At 40.9% G+C, this 25,221-nt stretch overlaps 1 protein-coding gene across 1 annotated transcript in view; it reads right to left on the bottom strand.

Moving 5' to 3' along the window:
* The window catches only part of TENT4B (terminal nucleotidyltransferase 4B), a 320,397-nt gene extending 296,569 nt beyond the window's left edge, over window positions 1–23,828 (bottom strand). The window contains exon 1 of the mRNA XM_069218695.1: window positions 22,809–23,828. Within this exon, the coding sequence (XP_069074796.1) occupies window positions 22,809–23,065 (257 nt within the window). The 5' untranslated portion in view covers window positions 23,066–23,828. The remainder of the gene's footprint in view (window positions 1–22,808) is intronic.
* Window positions 23,829–25,221: the final 1,393 nt, after the last annotated feature.

Genomic DNA, 25,221 nt, shown 5'->3' with positions numbered 1-25,221 from the left:
GAACATCTTCACAGAAGTCCAACCAAATGGCTGATTGGTGCTCCTGGGAATGGCAAGACATGAGCCTATGGCAGTTAGATCCGCAGGTCAGTTACAAAACCATTGGGGTCCTTTTTCCATGGACCTGTTCTCGTCCGGTTTGGACCACCAGATCCTGAGGTATTTCAGTTGGAAGCCGGATCCCCTAATTAGTGAGAGAAGCATTCCTGCAGGACTGGTTGAAAGACAATGGGTATGAGTTTCCCCCTTCGCCATGATCATGAGATTGTCTGCACAGTTGAGGAGACAGCAATCAGAGGTGGTGCTGATCAAACCAGAATGGAGGTCTCAAGCATGGTTTCCAGTTTTTCGTGGAACTTTCTAGGGATTTTTCAATCAGACTCCCCTGACTTTAGATATTCTTTGGAATCCTATAGGCCAGAATCACTCACTAGTCCTCCAGGGCCATCTACCTCTTATGGCCAGGCAGATTGAAGGGAACAAAGGAAAGTCCCGGTCCCTTTCACTGGAGGCTGTCGAGATGCTATCCAAAGCTTGGGAGGAAGGGACACATGGACCAGATGTGTGCGTTAGTGTGTTCAACGCCAAGAGGATCCCATGGGTTGCAGCGCTGCCCCTACCCTAAACTTCCTGGCATCACTAGATACAGCATATCGGACAGTCCATTCGTATCACTCAGCTATTTCCACAGGTCACTGGCCAATACAAGGGATGCTGTAAGAGAACACCCCCTGGCTAGCAAATTACTGAGGGGAATACATCTCCCCTAACCTCGGGAACCCAAATACTCCACTCTTTGTGATGTCAATATGGTGCTCAACCTTTTCCAATCTTGGCACAGAAATTAATACCTTTCATGTAAGGAGCTATCTGCAAAACTGGCAATGCTCTTATGTCTAGTCTCATGTCGTAGGGTGTTCGATGTCAGATCCCTGGACGTTTCAAACAGAGTATTTACCCCATAATTGGTTACCATCAAGATTTCCAGGAGGACAAATACGGACTCAAGAACTATTTTTTCCCAAATTTCGACTCGCATCCCAACATTTGCGTGGTTCGATGCCTCAAAGAATACTAGCATATGACACAAGAAGTTTGCCGTACAGGTGAGAAGCAACTGCTAATATCTTTAGTGAAACCATTCAAAGCTGTTTTATCTCCCACCATTGCACGCTGGGTCATGCTAGAGGCGGGCATCGATGTCTCTCAGTATGGCGCTCACTCTGTGAGAGGGGCAATGGCTTCAAAAGCTTTTTCAATATGGACCAGATTAGAGGATATCATAAATGGCGCAGGCTGGTCTTCAGATCTTATGTTGAAACAGTTCTACTTCAAACATGTGCTATGGCATCTATGGTGGTGGATAAGCTTTGAATAAGCATAATCCTTGCCTCAGGTTCAGACATAGAATGTAAAATTTCCTAACATACTTAAAGGAAAGTTTTAGTTCTACTAAGGACACAGAGGCGAGGATTATTCCCTCCCCTCTTTACAACCTTATTCCCGCCCGCGGTAAACAATTCAAAAAGGTATACAACCAAGTAGTTTCTCTTGTTTGGAGTAAGTAAACCTTGTAATTACTATAAATATCAATGGTGGTATTATGTAGTGATCATGCATCTTATAGTTGTGAGATTTATAGTCCAAGCATGGGAATGTCAATTGTTTCTTTAGGAAATTTTATATTTTTTTCTGGGATTGTAGAGTGTTGTCCTCAATAAGGTTCAGTTTTTTGGTTGTTCTTAGGTTCGGATTGGACAAAGGGCGAACGATCCACCAGAGGCTGATCTATGAGAATCCTGCAGTCGCACTCAAGAAAGAGGAAGTGGCTCTGGGACACGTTTGGTTACATGGACTATGTGACATAGGACTAGTTATTGCTTGTTTATTTCCCGTTTCCTTCCCAGGGGTTTTGGGAAAGGTAGTTTGTTGAACACTGCTGGAAGTATTGAAGGTTAAGAAAGATGAGCATAATCCTCACCTCCGTGTCCTTAATTGAACTGAAACTTTCCTTTACATATGCTAGGAAATTTAACATTCTACATGAAGGTCCTTCTTGTTTTTCATATAGCACTCCAATAAAAGTCAAGTAGTGTGCTCATCTGGTACAGCTTCCACAACTTATAGTCTCTGGTTGCGACACTAAGTACGAAGTCTAAACAATCTTTGACTCTCACAGTCTGAGGTTGATTGCATTATCTTATGGAATGGAAAGACTAATGTCACGAGAAACAATAATTGAAAATGCATCCGAGATTCATGCGCCACAGCTAGTGAAATCATTCGACACAGCAAATCCTAAGCCCGCCTCTGGGTCATGGTCTAAGAAGAAGGGGATACATGACTTGTACTGGAATCATGCCCTCGCCCTTTGAAGTGCTCCAAAGTGTTACATGTGGCTTAAACAGACCTTCGAGGAAGGATTTGACCCTGTGATGTCAAAAGGATGCCCAGAATCCCCACCATGCATATTCTGCTGGCATCAGAGGAGTCATCTCCGCCTATTCAGGTCAACCTATTGTGTAGCTCCTGGGAGGTATTGTGCTGGAACATATACAACTTTTAACCAAATCAGAATGCTCTTAAACCAGTGAAAAAGTCAGCAGACTTTGTTCCATGCCCGCAAAAGTTAAAGTCCTGCACGCACTGAAAGGCATACCAGCACAGTAGACTTTGCTTTGCATCCTTGGACGGATCACATTTTTAAAAGGCATTAGTTTACTAGGAACGCACCACCTACAGTACAATCTGACACCAGAGCACTCCTAAACCAATAATTTAATCAGGACATTATGTAGTTTAAGGGTCCCAAATGTGTCTACAGCCCAACGACAACCCCACATGGTGAGTGTAGTCCTTAAACTCTATTGAGAGTCTGACAAATACGTCAGGAGTCCGAGTCCCCGAGATTCGTAGCTAGCAAACTCTTCAAGAAGCATGCGTACTATGACGAGCACCCAGCATGGTTCACAAGCTGCATTACCAGTCTTTGAGATATGTTTGCGGCTGTCTGTGCCTGTCTGGGTGCATGAACTCAGATAGTTTGTGGAACCCGAAAAAGGACCAAAACTTTTTTGCCATTTTTAAACAATGGGTAGAACTCTTCGGGGATCCCCCCCACCCAGGTGTATTTAAGGGGGCAAAGAGATTGTCAAGACAATAGAAGATGATTTGCACTAGGAATTCTAGTGCAGGACTATCACATTTATTCACACTCTTATCCAACAGTGTGGTCCCAGCTTATGTTATGCCAGAAGTACTTTCAAGGGAGGTATGGTGTCTAAAGCGCTCAGTGATAAGATATTGCCTGTATGTATGCGTTTTTAGTCCCTGCTGCTAAAGGCCTGTCTCTATGTTCAAATTTGTTTTCAGTTTGCCTTCAATCTTCCTTTCTATGCTCTACTGGTGGTGCTGTGGCACTTCTCTTTTACACATGTACCAGTTATGTGGCAACTGGAGCTATCCTTGAGGTACTGAAAGGAACCTAGGATCTCGCTGGCCATATTTGATGACCATTATTTTAACAAAGCCTTCTGGGATGCCAAAGCTTTTCATTCAGGTAGTCTCTGGGTGAGTGCAGGTCTACTTGGCTGAAGTAAAGCATGTCACTTCACATGGTGAAGTATTTTGGTGCAACACCTGTTGGAGAGGGTGTAGTGATGATCTTTTGAAAGCTGTGCAATATCCATCGCTGGCCAGATAAGTGACTAATCGTAAATTGTAACCAGTTACATACCTGTAAAAAACCTGTTTGCATGCATGCACAGAACTTGTTGGAACTGATTATCTATGCACAGTAAACAAGAAGCTTCATGGCAACCTTATCAGAGTAGGAATTAGGTTGAGTATATTCTTTATAAGCAAAGAGTTACTCAAACACTGTAAGCACAGCTTCTAGCATGTGAAATTATAATCATTACTCTTCCGTATACACTGGTGGTCTTTAAGTTTCTGTTTTCATTTCAAGGCTTCGCTATTACTTTCAAAGCAGGTTTATCTGAAATGATCACTTTCAGCTAAAATGTGATGAGCTGGTCCCTCCAAGTTGGCCAGCCCAAGATTTTTTTTTTCCCCTGTGCCATCCCTACTCTATTTTGAGTGATACAAATGAGATAATGACACATTGTTAAATCTGCTTATTCTTCTGTTTGTGTGAAAGTTTGTAAGCGAAAACAGAATTTAAGGAACTGTAAATATCTATAAATTGTTTAACTATTAAGTGTCTGCACCATTTTTAGACCTCGCAAACCAGACCGTGCAAGCTGTCCAGTTGTTGAGAACTTATCGCACACTTATCAATACCTAGAGTCAGTTTAGATCGCACACATTGCTTTCAAGTGCTTGACTTTGTCACTTTCATTTGCTTGGTTCGATTTAAATGGCTTGCCTTCTTTTCCTTTTGTTTGTCTATTCCCTGGATCAGGGCCTTTTAAATGGCTTAGTTGCATCCGTCCATGGTTCACTTTTACGGAACAACTTTTGTTTGGTTCCAGTTTCCCCGCCCCCATGCTCTGCGCTGCTCTCTCCCTTGTGTGCTGCTTTACCCCTTCTTCCTCCATCCATCTTTATTTGTAATTCCCCCCTTCCCATTCCGTTTCACTGTTGCCACCGTCCACCCTCTTCCCATTGCTTCCCCCATCCACTCCTCCATGGCACCCTGGATATTTTATTTTTAAAATATGTACCTATTCTTTTGTGAAGACCTAGCAGCTGCCGTTAACAGCCAGGGTGCTATGCAATTCAGAAAGCAATACTGCCCTAAAACACTTCAGTTTTTTATATTTATCGATGCAAGTGGCATCCACCAACATGGATTGGTAAATAAACAAGAATTTGCAATGCAATGGGTCTCGCATTTGGCTGATTTAGAGCTATTAATTCCTAACTGGACTTTTCTTGCCACATCAATTGAAAATGAAAGTAAAACATTTGTTGACAAAAGAGAGTCCATTCAAAGCACCATGGCAGCCATGAGAGCGAAAGAGAGACACACAAGAGGAAAGAAGTTCGCTCGTGGTTAAAGTTAAAGTTATCGGCAATCATGCAATTATCCATGTAACAGGGGCAGTCTGCAAGGCGGTAACAAAACCGCCCCAAGGGGAGACAAATGTAAAGCATTTACCGATGATGATAAAGGATTTTCGAAAGGCAAGTCCTCAAACGAGTGAAAATGATGGGAATGTGGTGGGTGTGGGTAATAGTCCACAATACTTATATCAAGTCAAAGCACTTCGGCGCTCGACCTAAAAATTGATTCTACACACCTAAAGACTGGCCTGTGATGCTTTTTATTGGTGTTTCAACCCATAAATAATGGGTAGGCACAGTAATGAGGCACTATGGATAAAAAAAAAGTCAACTGAAAAATAGCGTGAGGAAAGAAAACAGAGAAACACCCATCCACCACATTGAAAAGGAGGTAATACCATCAACAATTTTCATCAAGAAATGTTGGACTTGATTCATAGAGCCATTTGCGTACCTAGAGTAAACTTAGGTATACAAATTTGCACATATTATGAGTAATTTTTAAATTAATTTTATGCCTGTATGCTAAATCTACTCCCATGGCATTCATTAAACATCCCTATGCAGAAATTCCTTCCAGAATGGGTGAACACCAACAAACTTTGAATTTGTTTGTGTTCATAAATGCTCCCACCTTGTATATAATCAAAGATTTAGGCCCATCAAGGGCAGGAGCAAATCTGTATGTGGATGGAAGGGAATGGAACACATTGTTGGAGAGTAGGCAAAGTGATTTCTCTGTGAGAAGTATTTTCTCCAGCAAAAAAAAAAAAAAAAACACAACTGAACTAGCTTGTTGAAAACAGTTTCACTGAGAATCTATTTAGCCCTAAATGTAGAGTATATAAATGCGTGCTTGTGTGCATCCCATATAAGCTTAAAATGGTTTTCCAACTAGTATTGCTGGAATTCTTTGTGAAATAATCTGTAAAGAAATAGATTTTAGACGATTTTAATGTTTTTTTTTTATTAATTGGTCCCGTTATCTTGAAATATGAGTTATAAAAATTTAACAGCATCTCATGATAAAAGGTTCCAACCTCGAGGAATAGAAGAAATGTATCATTTGTTTCAGGTAAGAAGTCAATGTCTAAAGGAAAACTCCATTTGTTTGGATCATAACAATTGCAAGTTGCATTGTCTTTGTAGTTTATCTTCCATGGTTAAAATGCTGAGGCACCTAGCAGTATTCACATCTAACAGCTACACCAGAAATCACTACACCTACTTTTCTCCCAAAATCTACAAAATGTGCCTGTAGGCAATGGTGAAAGTCTCAGCAGTTTCCCAAAATCTAAATACTGAGACCTCCAAACTGAACCGACCTTTCCCTCCTCGAGACAGCCACACACTGGGGCTATTATTCCAGGTTTATGAGAGGTCAGGTTACTCGCGGAGCTATTAGCATTGTAAACTCCCCAAATCAAAAGTAAATTAGTTTCACATAAGCGAGCCGATTCACAGCACCAAGGCCGCCATGCGCATCAGCGATAAGGAGAGACACAAAAGGAAAAAGAAGTTCGCTCGCAGTCAAACTTATCTGCAAAAGTACAATTAGCCATGTAAGAGGGGCAATAGCCAAGGCGGGACAAACATAAGCCATTTACCAATTTCATCAAAGGATTTTTGAAAGGCAAGCCCACGAACGAGTGATAGTGATGGGTTGTGAGGTGGGAGTTGTTAAAAACCCAGATACATACAAATACCTCGTAAAAATGCTCGACCTAAAAAGCAGAGAAAATGACAAATGCATCATTATGCTCTCACACACGTAGGGTGACATATGAGCACACCAGAGGAATGAGTAGGTTATGTCACCTCGCTCTTTTCCCTTGCCCCACCCCCTACCAATGCTGCACAAATTTGGCAAAGACTATTGCCGGCGCCAACGAATAGGTCAGCATGAACCTGCTTTTCACTTAGTTCTATAATATTACTTACCAAAGGGAAAAACATGGATTGTAATATAAAAATATCATGAATTGCTTTCTACATTAATACCAAATAATTATGTGAAATATATAATTTGCCACGTAAGGGTTAATTTCAGGCTCTCTTCTAATGAGCTAACTGCAGGATCATCTTGCACAAGTGGATAAGTGAGTTTATAGGCACAAACTATGCCTCGATTTCAGTTCTTGATAAATCATATTACTACTTTACTAGAAGTCATGTTTTCAAATTACATCTACTAACTTATGTACCGTAGTAAGTCCTTGCTGTCCCATTCCTTTAAAGTCCTTGCTAACTATCTGTGCTAAACGTGCATGCCCAGTTACTTTTTTTGAGAAGTTATTTTTTTTTAGAGACTTTCATATAATCAACACAAAAAGGCATACTCGATATTAGAATTTAATGAACTCGCCATCTACACTGGCACTAGCAACGCTGCAGTACACTCCCATACAAAATATTGCAACCAAAGGTTTGGTACTACCTATAAACCTTAGACTAAATAAAGGCCGATGTTACTTCCTGGTCCATTTGCTCATGTGACAAGCATTGCAAAAAGTCAAGGTGACAGCCTGTTCTGGCATGTAATGTGAAGTAGCGTGAGTACCTATCACCCACTGTACAGAAAGTGTTACACTAGGCTTCATATCATAGAAACACAGCTTTTAAGTTTTGCATGTCAAATATTAGTCCTGCAGATTACATTAGCAGCAACATTCTATATAAATCCCCAGTTAAGAAAGTACACTCATCCTTTTTAGCTGCGCGTGTATACTAAGAACAAAGTTCATGACATCTGCTATACAAAGGGAATTTTTCTCTTAACTCAGTTGTACCGTTTTGAGATTAAGTAATCCTACTGCACAAAATTGTGTGAGAATTGCAGGTTACAGATCCACATCTTACTGAGCTTTCACCCAACTGCATTATTAATACACCTCGTTTACCACTGTTTTATTAAACAAATTTTATTAGTATAGTTCACCACCCAGAGAAACTGGCCTAGAACTTGTTTCTCACAAAGACCAGTCAGCGAATATAGCATTTATTGTCAAGTTTCTACCCCATCTATATACATACTGGTTTGCATTTTTCTTTTTCCTCTTTCTTCATTCGCTATCAATATAATTCAAGGTAGCACTTATACTTACCCCACCACTATATTAATAACCACAAGAAAACAACCCATATATTCTTAAAACGTCATTCAGAATCATAACATATATACATTTCCGGTATAATCATACCATCTGCAGCATAAACAGCCATCCACATACTATATTAATTTCAATATCTATGTAATAATTAGTATTCAACAGACCCTAGAGGAAATACCAGGTACGTTAGTAAATTGGTGAAAATCTATGGAGAGAATCTAGAGAACGCACCTTTCAGGATTCAAGCACTGCATAATATCTCTGTGCAACTAAATTTTTTCGTAATCCTGCTCATGCCTCTCTTTGTTAAGTGTTTACTCTCCGCTTCCAACTAAGTCACAAGACACATTAAAACATTTTGTAATGAAGCGGAAATTAGAGTTCTTCCAGATCATTTTGACATTGCATTTTGCCAAGAGTAATGCAAGATCTACAAATCTCCCCACTGCTCTATCAGCACTAGGGCAAGGAAAGTTTTTGGGCCCAATATGCAGACCTCAAGTGTACTAGGTTCCCTACATCCCACGATTTAATAGAGCAGTAACCCTAGCACAAGAGGATGTTAGTTCTTATGATATGGGCTTGCAGTGCATTAAGTTGTCTAAGTCAGCACAGCTTAGAAAGCAGTATGAGGGAGATCAAGGATAGATCTGTCCAATCTTGATATGAGTTAGATACACTCTACAAAGCATATTAAATAGCACATATTTTAAATTGTGCAATGCACTATACCTTACTTGAGTAGAAGAGTATCCTCTGATATAGCCGGAGAGTTGAATGCCTCGGAATGGCAGTTTCTCATTGTGTGCGAAGTTTGTCCATGTCATTTAGATGTACCCTGCAGATCCGCTTGAACAGCTTCCTACCACCAAATCTAGTGTGTATAGTTTGCGTAACTTCATGTGCAAGTGGTTCCAATAATCCAATATGCCACAACTCCGGCGCCGCTGATTTAATTTGCCCATCAGTAAGGAACTGCCCTCTAGAAGTTTTTTGTTCCACTACGAACATTTCGAAATCCAGCAAGGCCCTATTTGTGAACAAATCTCCAACCATAATCAATCCACTCTCTATCAACAGCAGACCCTGATGTTTCCTGATCCATCCTTTGTGCATGGTGAGGCCAATTATTAGAGTGTTAGGGACATAAGGGAGCAAATGCCTGGTAACCATTTAGTCGTATTTTCAGGCAAATCAACATAGTCCACAGCAGAAAGAAGGTTGATTGGGTAACCCACTCCTAGAAAATATCAGTCTCTGTAAGGTATCATCATCATCATCATCTCCTCTCTTCTGGGAGGTTAGTATCTTCCAGCAAACAGCCAGCCAACCACAGGGAAACCCACTGCAGGTGTGCAGTGAGGTAGTGTTTTTCCAAGGCTGGTAGTCACAGTCCCCCTGTTTCTACAGGCAACTTTATGTTCGAAATAAGCAGCTACCCAGTCATTACCAGGCCATTGAGGTTTTGATAAAAACCATTAATAATAATAAAAAATAAAAAAGTATGAAGGTTCCCAAAGTAATATAGGAAGCATCACTAATTTGGTGAGTGCCACTTGATCCATAATGGACAACAGCAGCAAAGTCCTAAATGCAAACTGTGATCTAAGCCTACGTATCGCTTTACTCTAGTTAACACTGCAGATGCCATCCACATATGGTAGATATTAAATTCCAGATACCTAAATGTTGAGATCTCCCACGTAGCAAATCCTCCAGGACAGTCCATGTTGGTGGGATAAACCTCGTTTAAAAGGGAAGATGCATTATTTGGTCCAAGGGACCTAAGACAGAAAAATACATGATTTGTGTGCACTGTAACTGAGGTTCACACCGCCTACCTTGATATAAAACTGGATATTTCCAGCTTAAAAGGGACACCATTTGAACATATCCATGGAGTGGAACCCACGAGTGAACACACAGCTGTTGGAAATGGGCAGCCAACAGTTCAATAGCCATGGCAAACATTAAACGCAATGGCCTTGCCTGGTACCCCTGCCAATGGTGTACGACTCAGAGATACACAGTCCAGTTTTGGCCTTAACAGTCAGGCAGTTCTAAAGAATCCGTAGCCAATGGTCCATCCATGTATGAATCCATACCAAATATTTCTTACATCTTGTGCCATGTACCCCCAAATTTAGGGAACTGAATGCTTCTTCCAGGTTCAGCGGAAATGCAGACATAGTACTGCAGAGCTGCTCAATATATATCCCACAGCCAACAAATATTAAGGTAAGTATTACGCTCTGGTACAAAATCATCTAATCAGGTTGAACAGGTCTGGGAAGTCCAAGTACAAGACAGCAATCAATGATCTTAGCTGATATTTCATAGGCTGAATTTGAAATTGCGGCCTGTGCGAAGCAATATAATGGCAGTCCCTATGTGGTTTGGGTACAGAAGTAATCAATGCTTCTTTAGTGGAAGAATGCAGCCTGCCAATCGCAAAAGCCTTGCTACAGACCTTTGCCAATTTAGGGGTTAGTCAAGCAGAAAACATTGTATATAAGTTTGATAGAAGACCACTGGAGTCAGGAAGCTAACCATTTGGTCAATTATGCATGACCCCCATGACGTCCTACTACCTAAACTGAAGCTCCATCCCCTCCGTGGCTTAGTCTGAGAATCTAGTCAGAGCAATCCCCACAAAAATTAATCCACAGTACCATGAGCAGGAGCCCCATTGTCCTACATAAGTGTTTATAGTACATAAACAAAAAAAACAATCATTAATGTCAACTTGACTACATGTCTTTCCCAGCAGGTGTAATGATTGAGAAGGAAAGAGCAAAAAAAAATAAAAAAAATAAAAAAAAAAAAAGAGAAGAGGGTGTGAGAGAGAGAGAGCGAAAAAAAAAAAAAAGGCAGGCCAAAACATCCACTTGGTATGGTGAATAGTCATAACATTCTATCATTCCAAGTTAATCATGATATTTGCTCTTAAATTGACTGAATTCTTCCAAATGGCCGGCTGTACTGCGAGCTTGGCGTCCAAATTACACCTAGTGGTTACCAATGCTTGATACAAGGACCCCTAGTGTTGACTTTAAATGATTTCTAGACCATTTATGTTGAAGACAGACCTTAATATAAGCTGATGGTTGCAGCTAGGGCCCACCGGTTCTCGTTTTTGGGGACCAGCACTTATTTTACCACAACAGTCTTTGATCAAGAGCAGAGATAGAAAAAACACAAATGTGAGAGAAAGACTGAAACAGTGACAAAAAAAGAAAACAGGGATGAAAAAAACCTGCAAGCGTGAGATAAGGGGCAGGGGGTGTCTGGTGGTAAAACAGAAAGACATTAGGTGGAATTACAACTATACAGCCTTGATACTCAGCACCCCAACATTCAATAGCAAAGCTCGGATGCTTCTGACCATAACATTGCGCCCCTACCCTTTTTTCTTTTACAAATTAAGCTCTGGATTCAAATATGTTCGAGAGCCCGGAAGAGATCAAAAGTGTTCGAAAAGCATATTCTTACTATCTATGCATAGGAGTAGACAATTGTTAAAAAACATATGCACAAGTTCAAAACGGTGTTAAGTCATCATAAAGAAACTTTGAGGAAGAAGAGACAATAAGAAATCACTGAGAAGAAAAATAGTTATGAACATTTTTTAATTACTATAATGAAAATAAAATGACTGTTTGCAAATGTTCTTATTTAAGTTTGCCTTCCGAGTTCCATGTTCACAACTGAAGAAGCGATGTGTGGTATCTCAAGATACCTTACTGTTTATAAAATACTCGCTCCCACAATTTTTTCTTTTTACAGTGCTCTATTCAAAAGTTTAAGGTCATTCAATTTATCGACATGGAAGAATGGAACACTAATGTCATGCCAGGACTAGATGTGGTGAATTCAAAAGGATAAGAAATTACAAAAGTGATTACTTCACTGAGTCATCGGGTTATCTGAGACCCAAGGGAATGAGCAGGGGTTATCTGAGCGGGTATCTCCCTGACTAGAGTGAGGGTCCCTACTTGGACAGGGTGCAAACCGACTGCCAACTAGACACCCCATTTTTAACACACACAAACACATATATATATATATATATATACACATACACACACACACACACACACACACATACACACACATTTTTTTCTAATGATTACATTAGGCACTTTGTAGCTCAGTAAAGTACCATTTACTATATATGAGGTTACGTCATACAGTTTGTGGAAAATAAATACACACACACACACACACACACATCACCACACCTGACTTGTTAAAAATAAAAAACGTTTCAAGGGGGCATACTTTAGAATGAAACCTCGTCTTACTTTCACATGTTCAATACAAGCATTGGTAGTGTCAACAGGACAGGCAAATAGCTTAATGTGCCTCTTCAGTCACTGGTGAGTTCAGGCACTCAATATATCATCATGCATGCCGTCACTCATCCATCCATGCATCCTCTCACCCACCAACTGGCTCATTCTTTCATTCACCCTACTCTGGAATATAGACAAAAGAATATTGTGGGACATAGTATTGTGGACAAAATATTGAGGGACAAAACATCAAACGGTAAGCGCAGGGGGAAGTAAAGATTTACTATTCTTAATTCCACATATGCGTGCCTTGCAAAGCTAGTTTAAGAGCTTATGTTCTACTTTTCTTCATTTAGAATGTTATACCAGCTTCCTAAATGAATGAGATAAAGAGTGAAATACATGTGCCCCTACTGCACAAACATCGATCCCTGCAAACAAATCCAAGTTTCAAATGATTAAATGTTATGACTAACAAATACGAATAGTACAGGAAGTAAAGAGATTGTGCTTTTTATGTCAAAATGCTGTTCAGCACACCAGCTGAAGAAAAACAACCATTCGCAAAGCTAAAAGGTGCCTCCCCCGTGCAGTAATGGCATTTTGAATGCTTTAGCCATGTAGTACAGCAGCATAGTTGCCGTGCAGCAAGGCTAAAAGTTAAAAGAAGAAAAGAAAAAGTGCTTTGACTTGGTCATGGAGTGTGTTCTGACTAGACACTGTGCCATAACTTTTTAGGTCGAGCATAGCAGCGCGCAAGCCTTTTCCGACGTGTTGGTATGTATCTGGGCTTTTAACCATCCCCACCACATGCCCATCTCTATCACTTGTCCATGGGCTTGCCTTTCAAAAACCTTTTGTTTTCGTTGGTAACTGCTTTACGTTTGTCCCTTCTTAGGGCGGTTTTGTTACCACCTTGGCCATCAACTATGTTACATGGATAATTGCATTATTGTCGATAACTGACTGCAAGCAAACTTCTTTCTCCTTTTGTGTCTATCCTTGCGCTCAAGGCGGCGATTTGAATCGGCTCACTTATGTCAACTGTTTTACTTTTATTTTCAGTTTGTGTGGCAAGAAAGTTCCAATTAGAAATTTACAATGCTAATAGCGTTAACTCGAGCAAACACGACACCCATTGCATTGCAAATGCTTGTTTTTTTTTTTTTTTATTAATCGTGAAAGGCAACAAGATGGAGGGATTGGCGTGTGGAGGGGCAACACGGACACGGAGGGAGGGTGAAAACAACCAGGACACAGCCAGTGCTGGCCACGTCACAGCTGTTTTTCTTTTGTTACGGTGAATAGTGGGGCCAACACAGCCAACGGTAGGAGGGCAGGTGGTTATTGCAACATGATGGACAGTGGAGAGGTTCGACAGGCAGGATGACGAAGCAATACATGAAAAACACACTCCGGTGGAATGCTTAACCATAAAGAAAAAAGTAGCACCTAAAAACAATAAGCAGTAATGTGTTCATGCTCCAGGGAAGAGACAAACCTGAAGAGAAAGGAAGTCTATGGAAGCTGAACAATAAGAAGTAAGCAATTAAGGGTGACAATGAAGGCAACCAATGGTAAGCACTGGGCAGCCTCTAAGCCCACTGTTAGAAAATATTATTTCTCACAAGAGACGGTGCATACTCGATCTTAGACAAGACTAACAAATGACATATTATTATTATTATATATCAATGAGACAAGTTCGATCCAACAGTTTGCAGACCAAAACAAAGATTTTGGGTTGAGTGTAACTAGTGTATCAATTTGATGAAGAATTTCCAATTATAAAAAGCGCAAACATCCAAAACTATATGTAGGAAATGTACTGCCTGAATAGATTGCACTCATGTACAGTACAGTTTAACAGGCAAAATCCCTCAATCAACAAAGACATGGCAAAAATAATAGAAAGCTGAAACAGTATGAGTACATTAGAGTGGAAAAACGATTTCGCAACCATGTTAAAAAAAAAATGTTTTAAATGGGTTAAGAGGGATCACAAACCTGCACCTGGAAGACGATCAGACTCTTCGACGATGTGGACCTCTTTCCCATCCACACCAGCAAAAAGATGAAGGTATGCAAAATGGCAAGCCTGTCTTCCTGACCTCGCCACAGCACAGAACATGGTACAAGATGCTGGATATTTCTCATGCACGTCACTTTCTCAGTTTTCCTCACATAAAAGAACTGCTTCTACTGCAGCCGGCCATTTCTCTACATGAAGTTCTGCTGTGCTCTAACCAGTTTTTAGAAAACATGGCCCAGCCAGTACTGCATGTTCAACAACGGCTCTCAATTGTTTGCTAAGCAGTACAATGAAATTCGAGGTCTCTTGTTTGAGCAATCCGCCGATCTGCGTTGTCATAAAGACTGTCTGTGTCCCCTCTGGACCGTGATAGCCTCACCCACCCCAGACACATACAAATCTTACGTCTTGGTCGAGAAGATTAAGTGGAAGGGGTTAGGAGAGCTTTTTGTGACTGTAATAATGATCGTCTTAATATAAGACAAGTCTAGTTTCTAGATGCAAGGGTAAGAAGAAAGAGAAAAGAATTTAGAAAAAGAATTCGAGAATTTGAATAATGAAGAACAAATTTCAATGTAATGGTGCAGAAAAATAGCAAGCTGAAACAAGAACGGAGGGAACAAACACTCCAGGGTGTGGAGTGATAGCGGTTATTCATTAGGTGGGGTTTCACCATGACTTTGAAGATGTTGATATCTGGTGGTTCTTTGCAGGAAGAAGAGATAGAAGTTCATATTTTGGAGCCCTCCATTGCCAGTTGTTGCCCTGATTATGAGTGGTCATTATTGCAGCAGAGGTTTCTATCGGTCTTTTTGTGATTAACACATCAGATAGACACTGGAGTGTGCAGTGGTGCGTTTCTTTTCAAATGATGCAGAGGATATTTAATTTGATTCGTTGTAAATGAGAAGCCACTTCTGTTTATATAGGGAAAAATACGAATGTATTATTTTTAAACAAATTATATCTGTTTTTGCTCTGTTCAGGACCATTTGAAACTTCCTGAGTATTTTTACTGAAGCGTACTAAAGTGTATCCCAATGTTTTTGGGCTCACATCTGACAGATTTCCTTAACCCTACAAAATAATATATACCCCTTTTGAAAGAAAAGAAAACGGGCAGGTGTCTCTGACCCTGCCGCTACATTATATGCATATGAAATAGGGGTGTCAAAAAGTCAGACAAACTTGTATGAGAATTTCTTCCATATGGAGGCGGCAGAACCCCATCCAAACCCCAGAATTAACAAACACTTAGATATTCATGTTTTCGAATATATTACATACTAATCTTGAATAAATAATTTGCCATCATTATAACATTTCAGCAACTAAACAAGCATTTGCAATGCAATAGGTCTCACATTTGCTTGAGTTAGAGCTACAGGCATTGTAAATTCATAACTAGACTTTTCTTGCCACATAAATTGGTCAACCCTGCCTCATAATTTTGTCTTTTCCTGCCAAATAATCCCAGTGGCCCACATATTACTAAAGCATTCCATTTACCTTCTTCCTCGATTTGCATCAAAAATTAAAATGTTGCCATTTAGCATCATAATTTAAATCTGCCATGCTAATTCCAATAGAATACCACTTTCATCACCACACCATCGGTTGCTGGCTGGCTAACACTATTCCCCCAAAAAAGACAAGACAGCCACAGAGGAGAAATAAACCAGAAAGGTCACCCAAACATATCAAAAATGTTCAAACAGCCATAAAGTAAAAAGGATGTTAATTTGGCCTGAATTTTGGTCATAATTGTAATAAGGAGTGATTATTAAAACATATATAATTATAATATAAACCTTTTTCAGAAAGAAACTTTTGCCATTAGACTGTAATGCTCATAACAGCCCCTAGTGAGCGCCATAACAAAAATATAATTTGTATAAAACCTGGTCATGTAACCACATTGTTAGCCCTTAGAATGCATACCTACATGAAAAACACAGGAGAAAATAATGCAGTCCAACTATATACCTAGCCCCTACAGAGTGTTTTGGGGCTAGCAAGCCTGTTGCAGTGATATCACAAACAAGGCCTTTAAAACAAAACTTCTTGTAGCTATGAAACAAAAGTTCTAGCCATGAGAAAGCTTAAGACATTGAATGGTGGATGGGTTGTTATTTTGGAGTCCCCACTAACAGTGTGGGGGCCCAGAGATGATGTAGACAGACAAACCACACTGTGGTCAAGGTTTCTGAAGGTGGTCCCATTGTCCTAGGACCACCACAGGCTGAGTTATGAGCAAAAATGTGTAAAAGTAATGCTATGCAAAGCATTATGAGACAAGTCTCCATGCCACAAATATTTTAATATGTTGATTTGACTGTAATACTTAGAACAGCCCCTAAGGGACACAACAATAATAATAGCATTTGCAAGAAACATGGTCAAGTAACTATGTAGTTGGCCCCTAGATAGCATATCCACATGAAAAGAAAATGTCAATAAATAATTTATGGGCAAAACTGTTGTGAAAGCAAATGCTTCCAAAGCATTATGGGTTGAGCTTTCCCAAGTGCAGTGGATATAGTAGTATATTCTCTCCCATTGTGCCAGGAGAGCCGCTTTCCCTTTGAGGGTTTCAGTTATATGTAAAGCATTTACAAATTTCAAGTGCTTCAAGGGCAGATCCACAAGAAATTACTTATTAGGTAACTGTGAAGAATATGACCAGCGCTTCAATACCACTTATCGGGGTCACGCTGTTGTGCCTGTTCGCGCTGTAAGCGCCATGGCCGCATGCAGCACAAAGGGGAAAGACAAAAGAAATAATTAGCCCTCACTGAAGTACAGCAGCAATCGTGCAATAATCCATGTAAGAGGGGCAGTCTGTAAGGTGTGACAAAAACAGCCTCAAGGTGAGACAAAGGTAAAGAAATTACGAATGACATCAAGTGATTTTTGAAGAGCAAGCCCAGGAACAAATGAAAGTGATGGGCATGAGATGAGCGTGGTTAAAAGCCCATAATACTTACAACAGGTCAAAGTGCTTGTACGGTCGACCTAAAAAGAAAGGGCAAAACCTAAACGGGAAGATTTAAGGATGAGGTGGATTTAGTATGTGGAAGGTTCCATAAAGATTCACTCATTATTGCAGGGAATTGTAACCATAAGTTAAACCCCGTTAGAGTAGATCTATGGCATAAAGAAATACTTTTGGCATATATCATTAATTCTGCTAGTTTTCCAGAAATAAAATGTGAGGAAGAACTTAAGTTTTTGGCCACAAAGGCCCTATTCTGCATTAATGGCTGGATGGGGTCAGATTGGCCGGCAAATCGTATGTTTAAGTACGGGGTGCAGCCTTATCCAACTGATTATATGGTCACGTATGCATGGAATTTTGATAAGATCAATTAGTTTTGGGAAGTAGGAGGCAGCTATCATTACCCCTTAAAATTAGAACTAAGTAGAGGAGTAAGAAGATTTGGATAAAGTGTTCTCCCCATAACAACTGATTACCCAAAGAACCTCACTACGCATATCTCAGAGGAGTCACTGGCAGCATTAGTCTCATTCCAAAAAGAAATTGTGTTAAGTATGGCCCGGCTAACAATATAAAGTGGTTCGAGAACATTCTTAACCAAGTAGTTGCCTGTTTAAAAGGTGGTCCTGAAAGGTAAAAAGGGCAAGAGGATAAGGTTAAGACCACCAAGAGGAAAAGAAGCACCTGGTTTAATGAAAAACGTAGAAAATTAAAGGCCCTAGTAAGAAAATGAGAAAATCCTTAGATTGAGGTATGATTATGAGAGTTATATTACCCTTCAGAAATTGAAGAAAGTTTATAAAAAGATGGTCCATAAGAGGTCGTAAAAGGAGAAGTGCTGAGAGAATTTACTGGAGGCAATATATATAGTAAAAACTTTTAAATGTTTTGGAAACTTGTGCAGGGTGGCTCTGGGAAATCACCGGCAGGTATGAAGTGTGTAGTGGAAGAAGATGCCTGGGTCCATCACAAAAGAAATGTATAGTGCTGGGTCGGAGCAGGTGGCAGGCCAACTATCCCACAGATAGGGGTAGATGAGGTTGTCAGATCCCTATTTTTGGCAGGAAATATTCAACGCACTATATCGGAACTGGTACTGACTCGAGCAGCTGGCTGGGATATTCCAGCCGCTATAATAATGATCCGCTCTGATTGGTGGGTTAATTTTTTTGTAGAATGTTTAATAACATATTGGATTTAGGCCAGCTACCTATAAGTTGGAGAGGTGCAATTATTACGCCCATACATAAATGAGGGGATGTAAAGGACCCGAAGAATTACAGGTTGATTAATCTGTTGGGGAATTTCTTTTTCGGTAATTGTATTGGGTAGTCTTAAGGACTGGTTTGTTATAAATCAAATTATTCCTCCCAAGCAGGGCGGGATCAAAGAAGGCCACTCGAGTACTGATCATTGTTTTGCCTTATGGTCCCATCACTCGAAAGTCAATAAAGCAAGGGGGTAGGCTGTTTTGTGGACTTCCATGCAATCTGGTGGATCGTAAGTGCCTTTGGGAAACCTTGATTAAGCAGGATATACCAAAGAGCATGTTGTTAATCCAGAAATTGCACATGCATAATTGGGATCAAGGTATCATAGACGAGGAGGAGGCGCTATCACAGAAAATCCCAATTGCCAATGGGCTATGGTGGGGTTGTGTGCTGGTCCCACTTTTGTTCTCCCTATTTATTGCTGATCTACCGGCAGCACTGGTTGTGGAAAGAGGTGCAAGTCCCAAAATGGATGGGCACCATGTGGCATGCCTTTTGTATGCTGGTGATCTAGTGATATTTGACCAGACAAAGATAGGTTTAAAAAGGAAGTTGGATGCATTTTCCGATTATTGTCAAGTGAAAAAGTTAGTGGTTAAATCGGGCAAAGACAAAAGTGTTGTGTATTTGAAGGAAAGCCACTGGATGCAGTTGGTGTTTGGGGGGGGGGGGGGGGAGACACAAAGTTGGATCAGGTGAACGAATACAAATATCTGGGGGTTTGGTTCAAAACATTCTTGAGGTGGGATGTACATAACAAAGCAACTAAAGTAAAAGCCCTTGCATCGATAAGCGCCCTTAAGAAATTTAATAGAGACTATGGAGAGATCTTGTATAGGCCGTTAAAAGCCTATGAGGCCATGATACCCCCACAAAGTTTGTATGGAGACGAATTATTGTAAGTGAGTGGGAAAAGTAACTGGGAGAGGGAGGAGGGGAAATGTTTAAATAAACATCATGTCCCTACTACCATCAGAAATTATTCATGCTGTGAGACTGGAAACAGATTTGGTATCTTGGAATGTATTAGCTCAAGTATCTCTAGTTAGAATTAGGAGTCAGCAGGAGGCGGGATTATAGCATAAGGTTACATTATGGTGAGATTGTGAAAAGTGAGATGCAAAGGGCATTAGGAAGAGGTTGGTATAGTTGTAGGAGCATGAAGGTAAAGTTGGGCCTTGAGAATTTTGATATGGAAGTCTCAAAGAAGAAAATTTCAATATAAGGCAAGGAACTGTCTCGAGAATATGATCGAAAATATTTAGAGGGCAAATATTCTGTCCAGTTTATGCTAAATTCATGGGGAAAGGAAGATTGGTCCCCTTATTTGGACCACTTCCCGAATTGAAGGATAAGATATGAACAGTTAAGAACAATAGTGGGGAAATAACCCCGGTTACTGCTCATCGGAGATAAAATTGGCTTTAATGGACCCTATGGGCAATTGCAGTTGTGGTCTGGTAACTAAATGCGATATTTTGCACATTTTAATGGATTGTTGGACTATCCTTCCATTACAGCAAACATTTTTGCAGACAATTTTTATAAAATATGCCATTAAACACAATACACAAACAGTTACATTCTTGATGGATATGCGATTCTTGGATGTTGCATATGCCATTAGCAGATTTTTGATTGCTGTAAAAAGTTTTTTAGGCGTGTCTGAACAGTGATTTTTACCATGTGGTTAAACGAGGAGGATTGTAAACTTTTTAATGCTCCTTTTTATGTTTTGTTGGGGGAATTTTATTGTATTTATGTGGATGTTGTCTTAAAGTGTGATTGTATGTTGTTTAAAGACTTGATTTAAATAAACATTTGTTGACTTGTAAACTTGAAAGTCAGATACACCCTCAACATTGGTTATATTCGTCGCACATTCAAACTATTAGTGCACTTCCATATTTATGTTACATTCAGCAGGCTTACGACTTAATGTATTAATGTAGCATAATATTTGAAGATTAATGTAATGCTCCCAAGCACACCTGTATGCTGGTAAACCTCAACACTAAATGTGACCTATCCTCAGGTGCGCTCTTAGCACAACTGAGTCAGTGCTGCATTGCTATTCCCACCAGTCCATTCATCATCCAAGGCAAGCAATAACTATGTATCATGTTCAAGGCATCCTCATTTACACCTCTGAAGCAGCCTCGCCAGCTTGACCTATTTTTCTCCCGTTGAGGTCCAAATTTTCTGTTACCCACAATATAACCCTAGGTTGCACATTACCAGAAATGCACCCTGGCGCTCATGCCAGCTGTTGAGAAGAAACCCTGTGGGGGCTGCATCATGGGCCTGCGTTAAGTCTGAAAGAATGTATTTGTCTTTTTCATTTAATTAATATAGCTGATTGGCTTTATCCGTAACAGGTTTGACACCTCCCAACTTTGGAGGAACCAGTCTTAACTGTAACTCGGTGTATGATCATAGATTTTCCTGCGGGAAAATCGAAATTTGGATCAAGCATTTGTTGAGGATGAGAAAAAAAATTGTGCTGAAACATTTGGGGATTATATACAACCATTGACCACACTAGGAATATATTTCGCTATCTGATTGTTACTGAACAATTTGAGAAACCACATGGCAAACAACCAAGTGTCACAAAATGTGCAGGCTGAATAGTGCGATGATACCAGCATTTGTTGTTAATACCGATATATGATTTAAACTAAAACTGCTGTAAGAATACATACATACCTTTGTGGAAACTTTCCCAGACTTATGTTTATGATCTCCTGACCATCTGATAAATGTTCATGTCCATTTTATAACTATTTTTGTGCAAGCTTTCGCCGTTATATTCAAATAGTGTAGAATAAATAAGAATAACATATATTCTTAATTATTTGGGATTACGTTCATGGTGCCTCAATTTTTTTTTCTTCTAATTTTCACGTTACACCGGGGGTAACTGTGGGTTAAAGTATACCTAACACTTGATATTAGGGCGCCCAAAATGACTTCAATATATTTGCTAACAAAAAACAGTCATGCGGCAATCCCACATTCAACAATAAAGTTATTTGCCTGCCACGCGTCCCTAAAAATAGCCAAAGCGCCTCAGCACTTATTATTGTGCATCGTTAGTTTACATCAAGTTCGCAAAAATCAAACTTAACCCCCTATCTTAATCGTTAAATACAATGTTAACAATGTAGGGTTACTACTGCTGTTGGAAGGCTTTACTATGTGAAGGTGTCTTCCCTAAGGGTGCAGACAGATTTAGTAATGAACAGTGAGAGTCGAAGCCGTGTACCCAGAGATTCAGGCGTTAAAGAACGTAGGCAAGGCAAATATGGCTTTACGAGCAAGGAAAGCTGTGCATGAAGTTGCTCACTCCTTAGGGATGCAGATACAAAGGTGATTTCAGAAGAAACGGGAAAGCAGCCAGATCTATACGACTTTCAACCTGTCAACGTGTTAACGAGAGACTTCAAAACCACATCAGATACGGCAATGCAGCCTTTTGTGCCCAAGGACCACCACTCTGGAACTTGCTGCCGAACATCTTAGGCTGCCCTGCAGCTGCGTTGATTTTTGAAACTATCTAAAATCACATTTCTCCTAGAGTAACATGAAGGCCCACTGTCAAAACGTTGCTTGGCGCAGCGTGAACGGTGTTAAAGACAGAAAAATAGAGAAGAGGCTATCAAACCTAAACCTTATTTTTGGGTGGTCGCGTGAGGAAATTTGCCAAAACCGAAGCGCGAGGATATTAAGTGAGGATCACTAGGGAGTTGTGGCTACATTCAGCACAGCTGTTTCAGAACACACTGCTTTCGATGCATACTAAATTCTGTCAAACGTTTACCTAATGTACAGGGAGACGGCGCTCAACCCCGTCTCACGACCTCGCTTATCATTATAGGCTTTAAAGCCTTTAACTATAACTACAATACTCCGTTACAGACCTCCGGCCCGTGCAATCGTCCTCCCCTACATTAGCATGCTCCTTCTGGCCACATGTCCCGGAACCAGTCCACCAAATATGCTTTGGGATATAATGCCTAAAGATGCACCGCCCCAATGCGAGACCCACAGCGCCCCCATGTTGTCACTTACCCGATGATCCCCTGGCCGTACTCTCTGTTGCCCCTCCATGGGGTTCCGCCAGCTGGCCCTCGTCCTGGGCTCAGCCCGCAGGTGCTTGCCTTGTTGTCACGCTTCCGTTTATTGCTTGGCTGGTTGTTGCTTTCCAGAGGTAGAAAATCCCCCTGCGGCTGCAGCATGGCACCCTGTGCGCTCCGCCACACCCGTCCCCAGAGCCGCTGCGCCCTCCCGACCTGCTCAGGCTGCAGCCAGGCGATGCGCGGATCCATGAGCCGAGGCAGGAAGTGAGGAGCGGATCCCTTCGCCTTACCGCGCACTCAATTCAGTAACCTTCCGCCAGCAATGTAACTATTATAACTAGAGTCAGTGCGCGGTTACTGTTCCGTCAAACCCTTGACGGGCCGTGAAAGTATCCGTTAACGATCTGTATGCGTCTTTTTTGTACTTTTGAACTCTCCGGCTGCAGACTGTTACCCGAAGAGACTTGGGTCTCTTTTCCTAGAAGTTTTATAAAACGTCACTTCACTTAAAGTAGCCCGGGGGACTCATCCGCCCCCCGAAACTCCGCCTACTTCACAGCTGCGGGAGCTGCTCGTTTCGTATCACCATGGAAGACGGTTTGATGGCATTCTTCTGATGACATATTTGAAAAGACTGACAGATGTCAAAGCCCGTAGGCTGTTGGAGCAGACGGCGTCTAAACTGTGGAGCACGTGACGGGCTTTCACTCCAGGAACATCCAGAGAGAGAGAGCAGTGTTATCGCTAAGTAACTGACGGTGGACCACCTGTACTCCTTCACCTCCTAACGGGTTTCGGATTTACTCTTGACGTTTCATTAAATGCAGCTTGAGTCAACGCTACACGCTTCTCTCGGAAGTCACATAACAGAGGAACAGCACAGAAGGAATTTAGCAAGTGCAAGGAAAACGGTGAAAGAAACGCAAAGCCCGCAATGAGTTTCTTGGGACTCCACAGAGGGGCGGCACCGGTGTGCTCCCTGTAAAAGCTTCCCGAACTCCACTGCCCCAAACGCGCATGCGACTGCTTTTCACGCGTGCGTAATGACATTTTTTTTTATTTCCCTGTTCGTCGAAACTGTCATGTTAAGACTCACTAACATGGCCCACGATTTCGGGGACTGAAGTTATAGCAGTCTTTGCTTGAATAATAGGTGTTCCGTAACCATAACAATACGGACACTTTGGTGACGCGTTGGCAGACGGAAGAGCCTGCATGGTTAGAACACGACCTTAGATAGGGTGGGCGGGACGTAACTGAAAATTACCCTAAAGAGAATGAATGGCGCGTGTCCCGGAATCGTTCGAAGAACACGTAGCAGAGGAAAGTTGCTTTATTAGGTATCCTCAGAGACAGTTTTTTTTTTATTGCCGAATATAATCAAAACATTAAATACAAGTACATAAACCTACAAAGGCTGTGGGTCCACCTTCTTCACTTGCATGCTAAGACACCGCTCTCCGGTGAGAGACTCCAGATTTTTACGCCACAATTTGCAAATTTTTAGCTGTCTGTAACCTAAAATTGCCTGCACTTCAGCTTAAATCGAAGAGGAAAATAAAGCCTCTCAAAGTCTCCCTTTTTCCTCTTTACAAACATTGGCAGGGCTTTAAGTGAGATAAAAAAGCTTGGGTTCTCCCAAAGGGGCGTGTGTGGTGGATGTAATCAAGGGCTGGCTTAAAACACTGAGGTTAATAATTGAGATTTTCCTAGCCTTGGTGTCAGAAAGGCTAGATTTTATTAAATACATGGAGTTTTCTTGCTTTAATTTTAACAGCAGCCAAGAAGAAACTACATTTCCCAAGAAAAGTGAAAAGTACAAAGTGACATCACAATAGGAAAACAACCAACAGGACTCAAGTACAGCTACTAATATATTGACTGCGAACAACAAGTCCTCTTTTCTTGATGCAACAAATAAAGAGGAGACTAAGTAACAAACAAAACAGCATAAAAAATAGTCATCACAGTCTTGAAACTGGCGAGCGAAGACACGAGCCCAGGATGGAGAGCCTTTGAAGAAGGAATCCTATTCTGATGGAAGAACACCATGTGGATTCGGAGGAACCAACGCCGGAAGAGGGATTTTGATTTGAAATAAAGAAACAGAGAAGGGTTAATAAAGTGGTGGGATAATACTCGCCTCTGTGTCTTTAATAAAATCTAGCCTTTCAGACACCAAGGCTAGGAAAATCTCAATTTTATTACAAGACCGGAGGCTCATTTTATGCATGTTCAAAGCATAGAAATAACAGAGTCTGAAATATGAGAAACTGGCTTATAATAAAAAGTTCTAAATGTGTTTTCATTAGACCAGTCTGCAAACTTGAGAATATCCTGTAAGGAGGCCCCAGCCCAGAAAGCCAAAGAAGCCATAGCCCCTCTAGCAGAATGGGCTCCAAAGG

The sequence above is a fragment of the Pleurodeles waltl genome, chromosome 12, assembly GCF_031143425.1.
Source record: "Pleurodeles waltl isolate 20211129_DDA chromosome 12, aPleWal1.hap1.20221129, whole genome shotgun sequence".
In the NCBI taxonomy this organism is placed as follows: domain Eukaryota; kingdom Metazoa; phylum Chordata; class Amphibia; order Caudata; family Salamandridae; genus Pleurodeles; species Pleurodeles waltl.
Note: the sequence above shows the minus strand (reverse complement) of the source record. Positions and strands in the feature narration are given on the sequence as shown.